We start from the raw sequence: 21,597 nt of genomic DNA on the forward strand, positions 1-21,597 counted from the left end.
AGAACACGCCACCCACAGGCCATGGTTATACAATACTCTTAATATGCTGTTGCATTTAGGTTTATGGAATTTGTTGAGTATTATTGCATCCTCATTCATAGGAGATGCTGCTCTTTAGTACTCTTTATCACAAAGGGATTTTCTGGCTTTAGAACACTAGTAACTGTTTGCCTAATGAGAATGTTCATAATTCTACTTTTGGACAAGTTTGTGAAAATTGTCATTCCAGAGTGTTTACAGGTGACTTAAGACTCATTATAAAAAAAAAAATGTATTCCACTAGGTAAAAACTTACAAAGCTAATAACATATGTGATGCATGAAGTCAGACAGAACATGTGCCAGAAATCCCCTGCAATGCAAATGACCCTTAGAGCCCAGGTTATGAGACATACAAGCTGAAATTTTGTACATCGGTGCTGTTTGAGCTCCCAAACTTGCTCTTTGTTGTCAACCTTTCTCCCTTGGACACAAATCTTTCCTTAGCATCCTGTCTCTGCTTCTCTTCTAACTCTGTATTTGTTCTGGTACACAAGAACCTAGAACTCCTGGCAAGTACCTGCCAGACATTCATATCTACCAATATCACACCCACAGTGTGTTGCAGAAGGAAGTGAGTCTTTGATTTTCATATGTAGACCTGAGTTGCAGTTAAGAAATAAGCTACATTACTACTAGTCTAATGAGTCTTCCAAAGATATCATTTTACTATACATGAGCGAATCGGTTTATATGTTTTCTTGAAAGGTAGAATATGTGGAGTTTTTAAAGAGGTTACAGTCCCATCAAATGAAAGAACCTAGTTTTTGATCCACTCTTCACTAACTCATGAAGATGGAGATGTATCCTTCATTTACAAGTACATTTCTTTTGACAGTTCCCACATCTCTCAACATTCACTATAGTTATTTGGAGCATGAACTATGTGGGAGTTATGCTCAATACTTTGGTTATTATTTGTATGGTTTTTAAATTTAGAGCCCAAAGTGGCTTTTGGGTCAATGGTACAATAAATTGGCTTAAATTGTGTGCTTTGATGAAGCCATGTCACATTGTGCTTGTGTTTCGTAAGTCTAAAGTGAATACAGACCCCCGCAGGAAGCCCATCTGTAGTCATGGTTACCAGTTCTGAGGCGTCTACTTTCAAATTCTCAAAACTCTTCTCCCTACACAAAACTAAGCTGCTTCAAAGATTGGACCTCTAAGGAGCACCATTTCTGAAAGGCTTTTAGTCTTGTCGAATTTCTCACAACGTGGGCTGGAGAGAGATGGTTCAGCAGTTAAGAGCACTTACTACTCTCACAGAGGACCCAAGTTCGATTCAAAGCACCCAGTGGTGCTCAAAATAGCTATAACTGCAGATCCAAGGGCTCTGACATCTCTGGACTCCTGAAGGCAATGGCACATACTTGTACAGATGCACACTCTTACACATAATTTAGACAAAGTAAAATTCTTGGCAGCACAAGTAGCTTTCAGGCCTCTGTGCACTTAGAAGTGGCAATGAAAAAATTCCAGGAATAAATAAGTTTCTTTTTCTTCTTAATGGGAATATCCTTTGAGGTCTAAGCCACACTATAACCTACTAAGCAATTGAATTTCTAAGTATTACATTTATAAATGCTAGTTTACATAGAATCTGCTCTCTTCTGTGTCCTGAATAAAAGCCCCATGTAAACCTTCCAGCAATGAAAAGATTATCTGAGCAACTTTTTTCAAGTGATGTACAGTAGTGTTGCTTTGCTGGTTTGTTTTTTGGCTGTGCTTTGGTTTGATCAGTTTGACTGACCTGTGGATGGGATGGATATCCCTCTAGTTTAGGTCGTGGGTGTGCTTCCTCATGGGATTTACATCTTAGTAAGCAGGCTGGGTAAAGCAGATTGCTCTCCCTGAGGTCTGGCTTTATCCTGTCTATTGAAAGTGATCCTGTGAAGACTGAGTTCCTTCAGCTTATGGATAATTCCTCCATCCTGACTACCCTGAGTGGGGACATCAGCTCTTCCCTGTGAAGTCCCATCTCTAGTAAAATGAAAAAACAAACAAACAAACAAAACAACAACAACAACAATAAAAAAGAAAAAGAAATTCCAGCTCTTCCTGGGTCCCGAGCCCACCTGTCATTGAACAACCCTTACCTGTCAGGTAAGACTAAGGCAGGAAGGATAGACTGGTGGGAAGGGAAGCAGGAGAAAGAAGCCCAGTGAGCCTGCTTCAGGAAACATGCCTTTGACTCCTCTCTTAAGGGTCAGTCAGAACCTACCAGATCAGTGACCTGGCTAGAGAAATACCCTTTTCTTATTTTCATCCACTAGGGAGGTTTCACTAGCTGACCCTCGCTAAGGTGCAGTCGATCTGCTTACCTTTGTGAGACCTGACTCCTAATGAAGTTACCATGTCTACACTGGCCAGAGCCTTTAAGCTCCCTAACTGGTGCTCTTTGCCTCCTAGCTCTTTTTCTAAAGCTTGCCTGCTCAGCTTAGGAACGCTTGCCACCAGGTGGCTGACCTCCACATGGCTTCATTCCAAGCAGTGTGGCTTTTGTTCTTTGCCATTCTCCTTCCTCGCAGCCAGCTGTGATGTGTACAGCTCACCTGCCTTGGGGTTCTTCTTTTAAATTCTAATAAATTGTCCTGAGTTTCTGTTTGAGCCCATTCTTTGTTCTCCAGCCTATTTATGTCTGTTCTTAATTTTTTTATTTATGAAACTAAAAACCCCAAAAAGGGACCCTCAAATCATATGGCTCTGCTGGGACTCCCCAGTATTTTTTCCTGCCCCCCCCCACAAATTTAGACGTCTTTGGAGACACTAAGAGATCAAATGCTACTTTGGATGCAAAAACCCATCTTCTAAGTGTCTAAAGTGAGGGTAAGACTGCTTCAAGGCATGGCTGAGGGAAGGTTTTTATTATAGATATGAGGGAGAGTACAGTCGGAGGCATCTGGAAGAGTCTAGAGCAGGAGAAGAACGTAGTAGATTAAACATGGCCCCAAATCTGAACTTGACTATGAAAAGAGAAAACAGAGGTTGGGTGAGAGAGGAGATCAAAGAGGAAAAAGGGCCAAGAGAGAGGAGCCAAAAATGACCAAGAGGGCAAAGAAAATGTGTAAGGCCAAAACAGCAAGGTCATATAGGAATGAGAAGCAGGGGGAAGAGTGTTATGGGTCTGGGGTCGCTTAGAGACTCACCATGACCATGAATTAATTTTAACAAATGAGAGGCTTTATTATATTCTGGCACCAGGTCTGCACCAGGATTCTCAAAAATGCAGCACTTAGCCATATTTACCCTGGGTTTATAAAGGCAGAAACCATGAAGTTTTAGGCCTGAGGAACTATCTTTTGTCCTGTGTGCCTAACTTTTACAGCAGACACCCTGTAGATGCCTCAGCTATCTCCAGGAAGCAAGCAGTTTTTGCAGAAGCATAACTAAAGATTAGTTCCCAGGACCCATTGCCTTGCAAGAACACCGGAGGTAATAAAATTTACAAGGATAGGCAGTTTCTTAAGATTTGCTCAACTATTCCATTCTGCAAAGTTATCTCTCTCTCTTTTCTTTTTGTAATGTTGTCATTAGTTTTTATTTTAGCTATTTAATGTACAAATGAGTAAAATGTTTTGAGCATCTTCTGGTGTTTTCTTTTGTACAGTCTTCTGCACAGTGTCTTTTTTTTAGCTTCTAAGTCTGCATTTAAATAAAACTACATTTAGAAAGTTAACAAACACAAGTAAAGAAAAGATTTCTTTTACAAGGACTTCAGCATTTTCTAGTAACACACACGTTTTAAATTTTGAGTGTGTTTACATTCTTCACAGACTGAGCTAAAAGTAGCAAAAACATTTTTTTTTCTCCAATCGTAATTAATTCACGCAGGGGTTATAAACACAGAAAGGCAGGATGTGGGGAAGGGAAAGACACTGGAGTGTGGGTGTTCAGGGGGAATACAGATATCTTCAGAACCGGGTATCGGCTAGGTGAAGGTTCAGGGGACAATTCACTATGACTCTGCCTATGACTCGCTTGTCCTTATCTAAGTTGGTATTGTCTGCCAAGGCTACCTATTTACAAGGTCTATGGCTACTCAGGCTTATAAATTTCCACAAAAGCTGCCTGTTTACATTAGCTTATAGCCATCTGTTTCAATGTTTTTCCACTGAGACCCAAGACTTGGTGTTAGTATACACGTATGACAGGCCTACTGCTGATTTTAGGCCTATGGTTGATTTTAGGCCTTCAGTGCATAAGCAGGGCTGCCCCTGACATCTCCTCCCTTCTCTAAGTATAGAAGGGCTGTAGCAATTCTAAACTTGCAAAGGCGGGGATAGAGGCCTGACCTCCAGTATTTGAAGGGGACCTTGTAATGGCTCCAGTACCCCTGTCGTTGTCCAGTGAGGCATGAGGGCCATACCCGTCCCGATGTCTTTTTCCTGGAGAGGGGATACTTTTGACATCAACCCCTATGCAGTCAGGCTTGTCCCTCAGGGAACCAGATAGTTATTTTATCTTTTATTTATATTCCCTTGCAGTGCTTAGCCTCTCAGCCTAAGCAAGAATTCAGATCGCCTGTCAGAGGGGGTTCTGGGTGGCCCCTCTCTGCTTGGTCTAGGGGCAGAAGTCCCCCCTTTTAGGTTGGGTGGAGATGGGTTTTGGAAACACCCTGTATAAAGTAACAACCTCATCTTGAGTCTCGTGATCCTCCATAGCTAACTTATGATAATGTATCTGAGTAGGTTTTGCTACCAAATTATTTATCTGTTGTATCACAGAGTTAGTCCACCTATTTGAGGGCCAGGGACCAGCAGAAAAAAGCAAAAAGAACCCAAATAATGGTCCCAAGATGGAAGGAAATAGGGTTGACAACCTTGGAGAAGCTCCAAACCAATTCTTGTACCAGCATTCATCTGTCTCTTTCTCTCTAGGATTTTTCTTAGGAACTTCACTACCTATTTCATGCTCTCTTTAACCCTCCTTGTCTTGTCTATGTAAAGGCAACATTCTTCTTTAAGGGTTGTACACGGTCAAGAGCTGTATACAGTCTTTTCTATTGTACTAGAGTAAATCAAGTCCAATAAGGATCTTTGCGATTTTAGGAGGTCTCTTCAGATGGCTAAACGAGGGATTTCTTCAGGTTAATGATGTCAATCTCTAGCTGTTTGATGTTCTTGTCAGTGGCCTTTCAAAGGTCTGAGTAGTATAAGTTCGGAGGCCAGCATCTGGATTAGAACTTCTAACAGCAGACATCACGGGTGATTCATTTTTACCTGGAAAGGTAAAAGAAGGGGATTCTCAGGGAGATTTATCTTCCCTGGATGTAAATTGTTATTCATCTTATTTATGGTTGGGTCTGACTTTGTGGGGGTATCTATTTTTTTCATTAATCTTTTGGTAGCCGGTTAGCTGTGCCTTCTGTGGTATCGGACAAGCATATCAGTCCTCGGCCCCATAAGGGAACTGGGTCTGGGCCATTCCCTTTAAGGGTAAGAGGGTCCTTCCCCATATCTGTGGCAAAGTTATGTTGGTCTTGGTGGTGCCAGAGGCCGTCAGCAGCAGATTTGCCATGAGCTTTCAGCTTTAGAGAGTTAAAAGTGAACAAGGCATGATGGAGGGTATTTCAGGGGGACTCCTTCTGAGGGGGTATCGTTCCCCCTCTTTTGTTTTTAAAGCCAATTTTTCAGAGTTCTTGTAAAATCATGGCAGTAGGGCCAACAGTCGCCAATTAGCAACTCCTAGAAACTTTTAGTAAACTCTCTCCCTCTCTTTTTTTTTTTAGACCCTTAATCTGTGTGGTTTTTTATTGGATATTATACATATTTACCTTTCAATGTTATCTCCTCTCCCATTCTCCCCCAAAACCCCTTATCCCATACCCCCTCCTCCTAATTTTTGTGATGGTGTGCTCCAAACATCCTCCCAGTCCCATCTCCCTGCTCTCAAATTCCCACACAGTAGGGGATCCAAACTTTCAGGGACCACGGCCCTCCACTTTCACTGAAGTCTAACAAGGTCACCCTCAATTCCCTATACAGGTGCATGAGTCCCTCCCTTTGTGCTCTCTGGCTGGCAGTTTAGACTTTGGGAGCTCTGGTTGAAACTTTTGATACTCCTTCTAGAAAGCACCAAAGCATCCACACTTTGGTCTTCCTTCTTCTATGTGAGTTTCATGTGGTCTATATGTAGTTTCTTAGAAATTGTGAGCTTTTGGGCTAATATCCACTTATCAGTGAGTGCATACCATGTATGTTCTTTTGAGATTGGGTCACCTCACTCAAGATGATATTTTCCAGCTCCATCCATTTGCCTAGGAATTTCGTGAACCCATTGTTTTTAATAGCTGAGTAGTACTCCATTGTATAAATGTACCACATTTTCTGCATCCATTCTTCTGTTGAAGGGCATCTGGGTTCTTTCCAACTTCTGGCTATTATAAATAAGGCTGCTATGAACATGGTGGAGCATGTGTCCCTGTTGTATGTTGAAACTTCTTTTGGGTATATGCCCAGGAGTGGTATAGCTGGGTCCCTAGGTAACGCTATGTTCAATTTTCTGAGATACCGCCAGACTGCCTTCCATAGTGGTTGTACCAGTTTACAATCCCACCAACAGTGGAGGAGTGTTCCTCTTTCTCCACATCCTCGCCAACATGTACTGTCACCTGTGTTTTTGATCTTAGCCATTCTGACTGGTGTGAGGTAGAATCTCAGTGTTGTTTTCATTTGCATTTCCCTGATGACTAGGGATGCTGAACACTTCTTTGGGTGCTTCTCAACCATTCAAGATTCCTCAGTTGAGAATTCTTTGTTCAGCTCTGTGCTCCATTTTTTAATAGGGTTCTTTGATTGTCTAGAGTCTAATTTCTTCAGTTCTTTGTATACCTTTGATATTAGTCCTTTATCAGATGTAGGGTTGGTGAAGATCTTTTCCCAATCTGTTGGTTGCCGCTCTGTCCTATTGACTGTGTCCTTTGCTTTACAGAAGCTTTGCAGCTTTATGAGGTCCCATTTGTCAATTTTTGGTCTTAGAGCACAGGCCATTGGTGTTCTGTTCAGGAACTTTTTCCCTGTGCCTATGTGTTCCAGGATTTTTCCCAGTTTCTCTTCTATTAGTTTCAGTGTGGCTGGTTTTAGGTGGAGGTCCTTAATCCACTTGGAATTGAGCTTTGTACAAGGAGATAAGTATGGATCAATTTGCTTTTTTCTACATGCTGACCACCAGTTGGACCAGCACCATTTGTTGAAAATGCTATCTTTTTTCCACTCGGTGGTTTTAGCCCCTTTGTCAAAGATCAAGTGACTATAGGTATGGGGGTTCATTTCTGGGTCTTCTATTCTATTCCATTGATCCTCCTGCCTGTCTCTGTTCCAATACCATGCAGTTTTTATCACTATTGCTTTGTAGTACAGCTTGAAGTCAGGGATGGTGATTCCTCCAGAAGTTCTTTTATTGCTGAGAGTAGTTTTCGCAATCCTGGGTTTTTTGTTATTCCAACTGAATTTTAAGATTGCTCTTTCTATCTCTGTGAAGAATTGAGTGGGAATTTTGATGGGGATTGCATTAAATATGTGGATGACTTTTAGCAAAATAGCCATTTTTACTATATTAATCCTTCCAATCCAATGAGCATGGGAGATCTTTCCATCTTCTGAGATCTGCTTCAATTTCTTTCTTCAGGGGCATGAAGTTCTTGTCATACAGGTCTTTCACTTGCTTGGTTAGGTTCACACCAAGGTATTTTATATTATCTGTGACTATTGTGAAGGGTGTAAATTCCATAATTTGTTTCTCAGCCAGTTTATCTTTTGAGTAGAGGAAGGCTACTGATTTGCTTGAGTTAATTTTATATCCAGCCACTTTGCTAAAGTTGTTTATCGGGTTTAGGAGTTCTCTGGTGGAAGTTTTGGGGTTACTTAAGTATACTATCATATCATCTGCAAATAATGAGATTTTGACTTCTTCCTTTCCAATTTGTATCCCTTTGACCTCCTTGTGTTGCCTAATTGTTCTGGCTAGAGACTTCCAATACTATATTAAATAAGTAGGGGGAGAGTGGGCAGCCTTGCCTAGTCCCTGATTTTAGTGGGATTGATTCAAGTTTCTCTCCATTTAGTTTGATGCTGGCTACTGGTTTGCTGTATATTGCTTTTACTATGTTTAGGTATGGACCTTGAATTCCTGATCTTTCCAAGACTTTTATCATGAAGGGGTGTTGAATTTTGTCAAATGCTTTCTCAGCATCTAGTGAGATGATCATGTGGTTTTTTTCTTTGAGTTTGTTTATATAATGGATTACATTGATGGATTTCCAAATATTGAACCAACCCTCCATTCCTGGGATAAAGCCTACTTGGTCATGATGGATGACTGTTTCGATGTGTTCTTGGAATCGGTTCGCTAGAATTTTATTGAGTAATTTTGCATCAATGTTCATAAGGGAGATTGGCCTGAAGTTCTCTTTCTTTGTTGGGTCTTTGTGTGGTTTAGGTATGAGCGTAATTGTGGCTTCATAGAATGAATTGGGTAGTGTACCTTCTGTTTCTATTTTGTGGAATAGTTTGAAAAGAATTGGAATTAGGTCTTCCTTGAAGGTCTGATAGAATTCTGCACTAAAACCATCTGGTCCCGGACTTTTCTTTGTAGGGAGACTTTTAATGACTGCTTCTATTTCTTTTGGGGTTATGGGACTATTTAGATGGTTTATCCGGTCCTGATTTAACATTGGTAACTGATATTTGTCTAGAAAATTGTCCATTTCATCCAAATTTTCCAATTTTGTTGAGTATAGGCTTTTGTAGTAGGATCTGATGATTTTTTAATTTCCTCAGTTTCTGTTGTTATGTCACCCTTTTCAGTTCTGATTTTATTAATTTGAATACTGTCTCTCTGCCCTCTGATTAGTCTAGCTAAGGGTTTATCTATCTTGTTGATTTTCTCAAAGAACCAGCTCCTGGTTTTATTGATTCTTTGGATAGTTCTTTTTGTTTCTATTTCGTTGATTTCAGCCCTCAGTTTGATTATTTCCTGCCATCTCCTCCTCTTGGGTGTATTAGCTCCTTTTTGTTCTAGGTCTTTCATGTGCATTGTCAAGCTGCTAGTGTATGCTCCCTCCAGTTTCTTTTTGTAGGCAATTTGAGCTATGAATTTTCCTCTTAGCACTGCTTTCATTGTATCCCTTAGATTTTGGTATGAGGTGTCATCATTTTCATTAAATTCTAAAAAGTTTTTAATTTCTTTCTTTACTTCTTCCCTTACCTGATTATCAAGGAGTAGGGTGTTGTTCAGTTTCCATGTGAATGTGGGCTTTCCATTGTCTTTGTCATTTTTGAAGACCAGCCTTAGACCATGGTGGTCTGATAGGATGCAGGGAATTATTTCAATTTTTTTATATCTGTTGAGGCCTGTCTTGTGCCCAATTATACGGTCTATTTTGGAGAAGGCACCATGAGGTGCTGAGAAAAAGGTATATTCTTTTGCTTTAGGGTGAAATGTTCTATAGATATCTGTTAAGTCTATTTGGTTCATAACTTCTGTTAGTTTCACTGTATCTCTATTTAGTTTCTGTTTCCATGATCTATCCATTGCTGAGAGTGGGGTGTTGAAGTCTCCCACTATTATTGTGTGAGGTGCAATGTGTGTTTTGAGCTTTAGTAAGGTTTCTTTTATGAAAGTCGATGCTCTTGTATTTGGCACATAGATATTCAGAATTGAGAGTTCATGTTGGTTGACTTTTCCTTTGACAAGTATGAAATGCCCTTCCTTATCCTTTTTGATAGCTTTAAGTTGAAAGTCGATTTTATTCGATATTAGAATGGCTACTCCCGCTTGTTTCTTAGGGCCATTTGCTTGACAAATTGTTTTCCAACCTTTTACTCTAAAGTAGTGTCTGTCTTTGTCACTGAGGTGGGTTTCCTGTAAGCAGCAAAAAGCTGGGTCCTGTTTGCGTATCCAGTCCGTTAGCCTATGCCTTTTTATTGGGGAATTGAGTCCATTGATGTTAAGAGATATTAAGGAGAGGGTGTTGTTGCTTCCTGTCATTTTTGCTAATAGTGGAGACATCGTTTGTGTGGTTATCTTCTTTTGGGTTTGATGTAAAAGGATTATTTTCTTGCTCTTTCTAGGGTATGATTGCCCTCCTTATATTGGAGCTTTCCTGCTATTATCCTTTGTAGAGCTGGATTTGTGGGAAGATACTGTGTAAATTCGGTTTTGTCATGGAATATCTTGGTTTCTCCGTCTATGGTAATTGAGAGTTTTGCTGGGTAAAGTAGCTTGGGCTGGCATTTATGTTCTCTTAGGGTCTGTATGATATTTGTCCAGGATCTTCTGGCTTTTATAGTATCTGGTGAGAAGTCAGGTGTAGTTCTGATAGGTTTGCCTTTATATGTTACCTGGCCTTTTTCCCTTATTGCTTTTAAAATTCTTTGTTTTGTGCATTTTGTGTCTTGATTATTATGTGACGGGAGGTATTTCTTTTTTGATCTAGTCTGTTTGGTGTTCTGTAGGCTTCTTGTGTGATTATGGGCATCTCATTCCTTAGGTTAGGGAAGTTTTCCTCAATAATTTTGTTGAAGATATTTACTGGCCCTTTAAGTTGGGAATCTTCACTCTCATCTATACCTATTATCCTTAGGTTTGGTCTTCTCATTGCGTCCTGGTTTTCCTGGATATTTTGTGTTAAGAACTTTTTGCATTTTGCGTTTTCTTTGACAGTTGTGTCAATATTTTCTAAGGTATCTTCTGCACCTGATATTCTTTCTTCTATCTCTTGTTTTTCTGTTGTTGATGCTTGTGTCTATGACTCCTGATTTCTTTCTTAGGTTTTCTATCTCCAGGGTAGTCTCCCTTTGTGATTTCTTTATTGTTTCTACTTCCATTTTTATATCCTGGATGGTTTTCTTCAATTCCTTCATCTGTTTGTTTGTGTTTTCTTGTAATTCTTTAAAGGATTTTTGTGTTTCTTTAAGGACTTCATCCTGTTTTCCTGTGTTCTCCTCAAGTTTTTTGATAGTGTTATTTATTTCCTTCTTATAGTCCTCTAGCATCATCATTAGAAGTGATTTTAGATCTGGTTCTTGTTTTCCTGGTGATATGGGGAGTTCAGGACTTTCTAATGTGGGAGAACTGGGTTCTCATGATGGCAAGTACCTTGGGTTGCTGGTGCTTGTGTTCTTGCACTTGCCTTTTGCCATCTGGATCACCTTTGTGCTATCTGTGCTGTCTCTGACTTGGGCCTGTCTTTCCTATTATCTAGGTTGTGTCAGAACTGTTTGGGATGGGTTTTGCTGCTGGGGTTAGAGCTGAGGCCCAAGATGTGCTCCGTGCTCAGGTAGAAACAGGAAGGGGACCCAGGCTCCGGGTCAGGAGTGGATTCCTGGGTCCCAGTGGGTCCCGGTTGCTCCCTGTTTAGGGGCAAGTATTGCCACCTCCTAGCCTAAGATACTGCTTGAGTTAGAGCTACTGAGATCCCCGCTTCCTCTGGATTCTGTGAGATTGGGTGCAGAGCTGACTCCCAGGATCTGCCGAGTGCTCGGGCCCAGACCTGATGGACTCCATGCTCCAGGCCAGGAGCGAATTCCTGGATCCCATTGGGTCCCGGTTGCTCCCTGTTTGGGACAAGTGCTGCTTTTTCCTTACCTTGGATGCTGCCTGAGTTAAAGCTCCTGGGAGTCCCTCTTTCTCTCGGTTTTCTAGGGTTGGGTACAGAGCTGCCGCCTGTACTCTATGCTCTATGCTCGGCCCCAGACCGGAAGTCCAAAGTTATCTCTCTTGGGCAAGTTTGACAACAGGAAACATTTCACAAACTAACACATTACAAGTTCAAGCAATTTCTTCACGGATTCTCTCAATACAACAATGTTCAAATCTTGAACTTGTTATTCTCTATTACAGAGAAGCCCATGAGCTGGAACAGCTTAGTGTATGGGGCAGGGTAAGAAGAGTGGAGCAGAGGCAGGATGCCAACCAGCATGAACTCTGTAACAAGTACTCGAGATGCTGAAAGAACCTGGAAGCCATCATGTGCTTTGCATGCTGATAGGCAACAGAGTTAGTCATTTAGCCCCAGTTTCTGTTGAACCTGACACTAAGTTCCACCATGAAAGAGAAAATTATTTAGTAGCCATTCTTCTAGAGCCCCAGAAAACAGGAACCACCATCCCCATCAACCACCAGCACCACCATCCCCACTGACCTGTTAGAATTAAATCAGCAAACACACGGCTGTGCTCCACTCAGCAGTTTCTAAGGTTTTCTTCAAGTGTCACATCCTTGAGGCCTCTGCCACCCATTCAGGCCAACAGTTGACCTTTTTTCTTCCCCATCCTTTTCTCTCTGCCTACTCCTGCCTCCTTTCCCTTCCTTTCCATTCCCCGCTTCCTCTCTCCTTCCTTAACCCCTTCTTTCTTTTCCTCTTCTCTCCTCACGACATCCACAGCTGTCCTCCCTGCTTGCTTTTCTCACAAGACAACATACTAGGCAACTACTGCGCCAAAATGCCTCAGTCCACATTAGACTGCTGAAGCATTCGGTTGCTTGAATGTCAAAAAAAAAAAGTAGATGTTGTTTTAAAAAAAAAAAAACACTTACCTGCTCTGAAAAATAATAAGATCCACACATAAGTACGTGGCAGGTGCTATGCTCCAGTGCAGTGCTCAGTGATTTTTATCTGTTCATTTCTTTTTTTATATAATGTATGGTCTTTACTTACAAAATAAATAAAATATAAGCCATAATAAAATGAACATGCTTTATAATGCTTATAATTAAACAATACATCTAAAACAAATTCAACCAATTGGAATTTAGATAAGAAGTTATGAGTCACTATGAAGGGATGAACGACAATTATTTGTTAGTACACAGAATTTCTATTGAAGTGAGGAAAGTGATTGTAAATAGATGATGCTGAAGCTTTTTTCAGCACTGTGAATAATAGTAAAATATCACGGAAGTACACTAAGACTTTGAAATGAGAAATTTTTTGCAAATGAAAGAACAAAATTGGATTCACTACCAAGTCTGGAGATTCTGTTCTAAACATTACCCAACAAATTAAGATATTCTAAACCATGTATCAGAAATGCCTCCTATGTATACCATTAGCCAAAATGTCTTATCTTAAATTCTCTTTTATAGATAGTATCACTGCCAATAGTTTTGCTGCTGTCAATGACGTTGCCTCTGGAGACAATGATGCAGCTTCTATTGCTTCCATTTTTCCAGGTTTGATGTTATCTCATCCTTTTATCTTTCTTTTTGATTGTATATTTTATTTATTTACCTCTCCTCTTCACCTAAGTTCGGTGATACATTTTGTAATGCGGCATCATGATGCGGCAGGAGGAGATGCCTTAACAACCCATGCTGAGGCACCCTGCCCCCCAGATTCCAGCCATAAGATTTAATATAAAATGAAGTTTATTTGGGGCACGAGAAGTGTGAAGGTGTAATGAGAGTAGAGGCAAAGGAAGAGAGGGAACAGAGAAGGACAGAGGTAGGAGAGAAATAAAGAAGGGAAGAGATGAGATGGCTGGTGGGGGTTGGGGGGGGCAGAGAGAGAAAGAAAGAGGCCAAACAGTACTTTTTTAGCAAGCAAGGCTTGTACCTGGCTGTTGCTAGGTAACTGTTGGGCAGAGCCTAGAAGAAATGCTAACACTCGGGTATAGAGCAAAGGGAATCTAAAAGGTGAAGTCTACAGTAATATCACCATGACTCTTAAAGAATTATGTCCTCTTGAGTCTAATCTGAGCAACCAATAATTAAAATTCCATCTTATCTAGGTCCACTACACAATGATCGTACTACTGACCAACCTGGATTTTGTGATCCTGTGTGAAGACACCTCTCTACTGCTATAAATGTTAGCAGTAGACATTCTGATGAAAAGCAAGAGCTTTGTTTTGTATGGCCTTGCTCTAGTTGCAGAAGTCATTTTGTTGTTGTTTCGTTCTGGGAAAATAGCAAGTATTGGAAACAACTATTTATGAAAATTAACCAAACATAGGTGTAGCAGTGCTCATCTGTAATCCCAGAACCAAGGATACTGAGGCAAGAAGATTGTGAATTCAAGTTCACCCTGAGCTAGTAATAATACTGCCTCTACCTCCTCCTCCTCCTCCTCCTCCTCCTCCTCCTCCTCCTCCTCCTCCTCCCCACCACCCCCACCCACCACCACCACCACCCACCATCACCACCACCACCACCACCACCACCATAATCATCTTTCAGAAATTTGTAAGAAATTAGAGATCATTTCAGTAGTGTGGTCAGAGAAAAAAGACTCCATATTTTTTGTGATCAGAACAGAAATAGAAAACGCTTCTAACCCTTTTCAGCACTTTGGTATAATCCCAAAAGACAAGTTCATGACCAGTGGGCTTTTCTTATTTGAGAGACCAGCAGTTCAGACGTCCTGTTGAGTTGCACGAGGCTGGAGCTGCTTATTAGTAACGTGCAAAGGGTTCCCACGCTGGTCTGCTAAGGAATTACTAGAGAGGAGTAAACGACTGGCCCTCAACATCAAGTAGGTTGAAAATTGTGTTCTATGTTGTTGAATAATTGACCTGTCAATATTAAAGAGTTCATTTTGAAAAAAAAGAGTTCATTTTAAAATAGAAACACCAAATTATATTTGTATGGTTCTCATGAAAAATTGTAAAACATGTTTTCATTTTTGCCCCTCCCCGTTAGTTCACTGGCTAAGGGAATGTTGGTGCTAAGCTATCATCTTTGAGAGCACTCTGCCATCTTGTGGTTGTTGATGTTGACTGTAACAAATTGTCTTAGCCCAAAGAGTTTAGACAATCTTAGCCACAGACCAAATACTTCAAAAAGGCCATTTTCAAAGAATGGAATGTACTGTGGAAACAAGAAAGAAAAACAACTTCCATGTCTTTTCATTTCTTTGTCAGTTTATCTTCCTTTAAGATTATGTATTTCAGACTGGCCTAGAACTCATGGTGTAGAAGAGGATGGCCTCAAACTCAAAATGTTGCCTCAGCCTTCCAGGAGCCGGGATTAAAGGCGTGCACGGTCACGCCCGGGTCTCCAGCACTTTAAACAGGCTTCAAGACCTTAGAAATGTCTGCTTCATTTCAGCATGCTCTTGGATGCCTTTAAAATGAATCACTTTGCATTGCTGTGTGGTAGAAGCATGGGAGATTTGAGCCCCATCAGAGAGTACCAAACATTCTCGTTCAAATTACGAATAAGTGAGGCTGTGGGTTCCAAAAGTTAGTACTTAGGCTGGCTCCTAGTGGCTAGGATAGTCTCTGCAGACGCAAGAAGACTAAGAATGGAAAACTACAAATCCCAGGACGTTCAAGGAACAACCTAAAACTCCCAGCATGCCTTAGGGACCACACGGCGGCTGCGTAGACTGGCGCGCGGGTGCTCCTGGGATGTCAGCATGGCGGCGTTCGCAGATTTGGATCTAAGACCGGGCTCAGACCTGAAGGCTTTGCGCGGACTCGTGGAGACTGCTGCTCACCGTGAGTCTGCTGGCTTCGCGCTGTCCCCCATATCATCCAGCTTTGTTTGGTAGTTTTTTTTTTTTCAGGCGCCATTCGGGTCTCTCGTACGATCTGCCTGACGCCCCTAGAGGCAGATAATAGCTGCAGTATCTCCCAGATACTTTCTTTAAAAGTTCTGCCTGCTGTTCTCCCCTGGGTGAGAAACCCAGGCTCTTGACAAAGCTGTTGTTGCTTGTGTTTGCCCAGTCATTCGTGCAGAGGGAGCGAACAGAGGCCTAAGGGGTCGAGGAATTGGCATAGAGCCTGCGAGCTGATGAATGATAGAAACGGGGACTGGGCGCCTAAGCCGGTGCTTTTAATAAAATCAGCCCTTTTTGAGTCACACGACATTTGTCAAATACAGAAAGCTGGGTCTCGGGCAGGAACTACTATGGAAGCTTAGAGAATGGGAAGAGTGTTACCTGATTTCTCTCGAGCATCATAAGTTCCTTGAGCATAAGCATTGATCATGTGAGTTCTCACCTGGCATAGGGCCTGCCAAATAATAGGTTCTCAAATTCCTTCGAGAGGAAGGAAAGTATGGAGTTATTGGGCTGACTGATAAGAAGAAGGATCACTATTTTGTCATTACCATGCGTTATCTTTTAATATTAATACCCTATCATCCTGTCAGTATTTAGGCAACTTAAAGACAAGAGTCGTGACTTAAATGCATTGGGCATGGGGCACTAACACAAACAGTACACTAACTGTTGTGATGGTAAGGTAGGCCTGTAGTATTCCTTGTGTCTTATTGTAGAGTACCTCAAAAGAGGTGAGAAGGAGTCATCACTCCATTGCTCCTTAGGAAAGGAAGGAAAATAGAACGGGCATCGCAGAAGACCTTAGGAAGAACTTGAGTTTTTAGCATTGGGTTAACATAAACCGCAGCCTAAATATGTGCCTGGCTTCTAAATGTGGCAGCTAAATATGCATACTCTTCTAAAGTGCTGCTGCTGTTTCCGCTTAATTTTCTGGACATTTGAAAGTTCTGCCTACTGTTAACATCACTTGACAGATGAAGAACCGGAAACTTCACCTTAAGAACAATAAACAGTAGGGCTCAGGATCTGCCTCCTGCCCCGCCCCCTTATTTTCCAGGTCTTGGAATTAAATCCAGGGCTTTGTGTATGCTAAGCAAGCATTCTAACACTAAGCTACATCTCTAGTTTCATCACCTTTTTTTTTCTTTTCTTTTTTTTTTGGTTTTTCGAGACAGGTTTCTCTGTGTAGCCCCAGCTGTCCTGGAACTCACTCTGTAGACCAGGCTGGCCTCGAACTCAGAAATCCACCTGCCTCCCAAGTGCTGAGATTAAAGGCGTGTGCCACCACCCCCCGGCTCATCACGTATTTCTTAAATAATCGGTTTTTCTTTTCAGTTGGATACTCGGTTGTTGCCATCAATCACATTGTTGACTTTAAGGAAAAGAAACGGGTAAAGTAGAATTTCTCATTCTAATTGGTTGCTAAATACAAGTATTTATAAATATTTGTGTCTGTGTTGAGAATATGTAACTAGAAACAAGTGTAAAGATTAGTTACTTTTCTTGTTGCTATGACCACATATCTGCAAAAGCAACTTAAAGAAGGAGTTTATTTTGCTTCTACTCTGCAGGTACAGTCCACCATGGCAGTAGGAGCAGGAAGTGACTGGTCACAGTTTCTCCTCAGTCAGGAAGCAGAGAGACGAATGCTGAGGCTCGGCTCACCTTCTCTTTTTCAGTTAATTTGCTCAGGACCCCAACCCATGAAGTAGCACAGCTCCCATTCAGGATGGAAACAGCATTATAGAAATAGACAGAGATGTGTTTCCATGGTCATCTCTAATTCAGTCAAATTGGCAGTCAGGGATCCATCATCCTGTGTTTATCTGTTGAGACAAGGTCTTATATGTCTCACTCTGGCCAAGGATGACCTGCTGCCTCTGCCTTCCCAGTGCTGAGATTACAGGCCCGTGGCAAAGGCCTTATGCATTTTAGAAGGCACTGTACCAACTGAACTGTATCCCCAACCCTCAACTATATTCCTTTACAAACCCTGTGTTTATTTAGCAATTAAACATATTCATACAAATGATTTTTGTTTTGTTTATGAAAAACCCTTAATGTAGCATAAGGATTTCTAATGTTGAGTTTATACTATGTTACTTTCAAAGATGTTTAAAAGTACATTGCTGTTAAATGAACTGAAAGCGTAGTATCTTGTTTACTGTGCTATGGTCTTATGAACTCATTGACTGATTTCTCTCTTTGATAGACTGTCAATATGTATATTTCTTTTTAGGCTAACAAATATATATATAAAATTTCTGTCTTAAAGATTTGTTTTTTGTTTTGAGAGTTGTTTTATTTTTCCTAACAGAGTTTTTATATGTAGCCCTGGCTGTTTTAGAACACACTCTCTAGACCAGGATGACCTTGAACTCAGATCCTCCTGTCTCTGTGACTGCTGAAATTAAAAGCATGCAGGCACACACCACCAAAGTCTAGTCTTTACTCTTATCCTCTGATGTTCTTAGCATCTGCTCTTAGTCTCTGCTCTTTAGTTTCTTTCCTTAATAAAGAAAGAGAATAGCCTGGAGAGGTGGCTCAGGGGTTTAGAGCACTGACTGCCCTTCCAGAGATCTTGAGTTCAATTCCCAGCCACCACATGGTGGATCACAAACATCTGTAATGGGATCTGATGCCCTCTTCTGGTGTGTCTGAAGACAGCTACAATGTACTCATATACATAAAATAAATAAATAATTCTTAAAAAAAAAAAAAAAAAGAAAGGACAAAAGCTATTTAGTACATTTGAATACCTGAAGTTAGCTTTCTTTGATTTTTGCCCCCCTGAGAAGCATTTAAAGTGTTTTGCTGTGCTTCATTCTTTATCATGTAACCAGAGCAGCTGTGTCTCATTTGTTGTAGGAAATTGAAAAGCCAATAGCAGTTTCAGAACTCTTCACAACTTTACCAATTGTACAGGTAGGCATTTTATCCTTTAACTGTATGTGTGTTCACTCATTTCAAACATGCCCACCCTCACCTGTTATCTCTGACTTCAGCCTTGCCTGCCTCCTGCCAGTCAGGGATCACTTCATGAGTTTATTACTGCCCATCAGGTCATGTTTGGTACTGTTCCTTTGAAGTCCTAGGGCTGTTACATTCTTTATCATGTGGTTTACTGGACGAGCATAGTGTCTTCTTCTGCTGTTGTAAATTCCTGTAGAACAAGCATGCTTTGTTGATCTTTACTGTCCTTTATAATTTTTACTATTTTCCACTGGTAAAAAGACAATGAATCAATTGCATTTTATCTTTTTTAATAACTTTGTTTGTTTGTTTGTTCATAGGGAAAATCACGACCAATTAAAATTTTAACTAGATTGACAATTATAGTTACAGATCCATCTCACTGTAATGTTTTGGTGAGTTTATTATTTTTCTCCATTTGCCTCTTAAACTGTATTAACTATGTTGACTAATGTTAAATATTGTCGAATTCCATCTCACCCTATTCTTTCACCCCTCAAACCCGTGACATCTGCCTGTGTCCCTTGTGTGTAGAAGCTGCACAGTGTGTCTCTTCCAAAAAGCGAAAAGATGCTGACAGATAATGAAGAAATATTCCGTGATTCCAGCATTCAGGGATTGTACATTTGAATATACCTTTTCATTCTTGTATATATTATCAGGTTTAAGGGTTTCCTGTTAAACAGTAAATGTGTTTTATTGGCATAGTCACCTATCCTAGACCAAAAGTATTTTCTTTTATCTGGCATTTTAATTTATATTGAGCAGTATTTTTATTGTGAGCTTGTGTGTCACATTCATGTGAATTACCCACAACATATGAAACGGTCTTATCTAGCTATGTCTATCAAATAACAACAGAAAAGACAAATTAAACTAATTTCACTGAGGGCTGTCTTATTGTTTTTCGTGTGATAAAACACCATGACCAAAAAGCAGCTTGGAAAGGAAATGTTTATTTCAGGTTACAATTCAACATCATACTCCCATCATTTCATTAAAAGAAGTCTGAACAGGAACCGAGGCAGAAACCTGGAGGAACTGGTGCAGAGGCCGTAGAGAAACACTACTTACTGTCTTGCTCCTCATGACTTGCTCGGTCTGCTTTCTTATATCACCCAGGATCACCATCCTAAGAGTGGCACTGCCCATAATTAGCTGCCCTTCCCACATCAATCATCATCCAAGAAACTGCACCACAGGCCGATTTGGTGGGGGCATTTTCTCAATTGAGGTTCCCTCTTCCCAGATGCCTCTAGCTTTAAGTTGACAATAGCCAGCATGATTGTCTTCTTGTCTGCTTGACACACAAACACATCACTGTTAAGCCATTACCTTTCCTTCCTTGGTCATCACCAGGATCTCATGTGTAATGATATCATAATATAAAACATTCCAACTTTCAAAACTCCCATTGTCTATAAAAATTCGAACACTTCAAAAGTTCAGTCTCAACAGGCTGTGTTGGCACACACTCCTTTAATCCCAGTATTCAAAGTTCAAGCTTCTCTAAAATATCCAAAGTCTCCCTAAACTCAAAGTCTCTTTTCTGTGAGCTCTGTAAAATAAAAAATAAGATACATCCTTTCTTACTCCAAGAATCTGGGCATCAGCTGTCTCCCTGTTTCCTTTTCCAGACATACAAAGCTGCAAGTTTACAGCTTCTAGAGTTTAGTCATGTTTTTTTATAGTGAAAAAAGTTCATTGATTACTTTGTACAGTAGAAAGTTGTCTCAGGATTTACTCTTTGTTGTATTTTTTAAAAAAGTAATTTAGTAATTTAGCATTTCTCTATATTCTCTGAACGGCTACAGATTTGGGTTAAAAAGGATGTTTGTTCCCTAAACAGGTCCCATCTGTGTTACCTTGACTCAGTGCTGGAAATCTAGCCTCGGTCTATGACTGCTAAGTGTATGCTCTCCCATGTCAGCCCTCAAGTGAGCGGTGGTGAACACAGGGACTTGAGGCCAGGTGTGGTACCTCACACCTCAGCACTCAGAAGGCTGAGGCAGGTTTAGTGTTGGTAGACGACCAAGCATCTGTTTATATTTGTGTTACTGTACGATAACATTCCTTTTGTCTTACAGAGAGCAACTTCTTCAAGGGTCCGGCTGTATGACATTGTTGCAGTGTTTCCAAAGACAGAAAAACTTTTTCATGTAAGTGACAGGTGAAACAGTAGCGTTGTCTCATTTTTTATTTATGCATACATACATACATATACATACATATATTTATATATATACATATATGTAAATAAAAGTCTGTTGTTATACCACAGTAGGTACCCTGTTCATCTCACTTCTATTTCATTTCTGTTGTTGTGATAAAAGAACCAGATAAAAGGCAACAGGGAGAAAGGATTAGCTATTTTCCGTCATCATGAGAAAGCCAAGGCAGGAGTTTCAGACAGCTGCTGAGAGCATGTCTACAGTCTAGAGCGGAGAGAAATGCATGTGTATGCACTTGGTTGCTTGTGCAAAGCTCTGTTTCTCCATTCTTAAACAGTTCAACACACTACCATCACCACACTACTCCCGGCCTGGGGATTAGTCCTTCCCACAATGACTGAGTTTTCACAAATTGACTGTCTTAATTAAGATAATTCCCCATTGACATAATCTATGGCCAAATCAGTGTAGCTAAGTCCCTCATTGAGACTCTCTTCCCAGGTGATTCTAGGTTGTGTCAAATTTACAATTAAAGCTGACATCAGGGCCCATCTGGAAACTTAGAACTTTCTGTTTGCACTCTAGGGTCTGTCATTTCAAAGGGCAGTGGTTCTCAACCCTCCTAGTGCTATGACCCTTTAGTACAGTTCCTCATGTTACGGTGACCCCTAACTATAGAATTATTTAAACTGCTACCTTATAACTGTAATTTTGCTACCATTATGAAGATATCCTACATAAATATATGATATGTAGGATATCTTATATATGACACCTGTAAAAGGATCTTTCAGCTCTCTGTCTAGGGGGTTGAAACCCATGGGTTGAAAACCACTGTCATGGGACCATATTTAAGTGGCATGTTGGTTTGGTTTGGTTTGGTTTGGTTTGGTTTGGTTTGGTTTGGTTT

General features: G+C 40.7%; 1 protein-coding gene across 1 annotated transcript in view; it reads left to right on the forward strand.

The window, feature by feature from the left end:
- The first annotated feature begins 15,378 nt into the window (after positions 1-15,378).
- Rpp30 (ribonuclease P/MRP subunit p30) overlaps positions 15,379-21,597 on the forward strand; it is a 20,662-nt gene continuing 14,443 nt past the window's right edge. The window contains exons 1-5 of the mRNA XM_028773535.1: positions 15,379-15,478; positions 16,879-16,934; positions 18,412-18,468; positions 18,837-18,911; positions 20,604-20,675. Coding sequence (XP_028629368.1) covers positions 15,397-15,478; positions 16,879-16,934; positions 18,412-18,468; positions 18,837-18,911; positions 20,604-20,675 — 342 coding nt within the window. The 5' untranslated portion in view covers positions 15,379-15,396. The remainder of the gene's footprint in view (positions 15,479-16,878; positions 16,935-18,411; positions 18,469-18,836; positions 18,912-20,603; positions 20,676-21,597) is intronic.

This window comes from Grammomys surdaster, unplaced genomic scaffold (assembly GCF_004785775.1).
Source record: "Grammomys surdaster isolate TR1022 unplaced genomic scaffold, NIH_TR_1.0 229, whole genome shotgun sequence".
NCBI lineage: Eukaryota > Metazoa > Chordata > Mammalia > Rodentia > Muridae > Grammomys > Grammomys surdaster.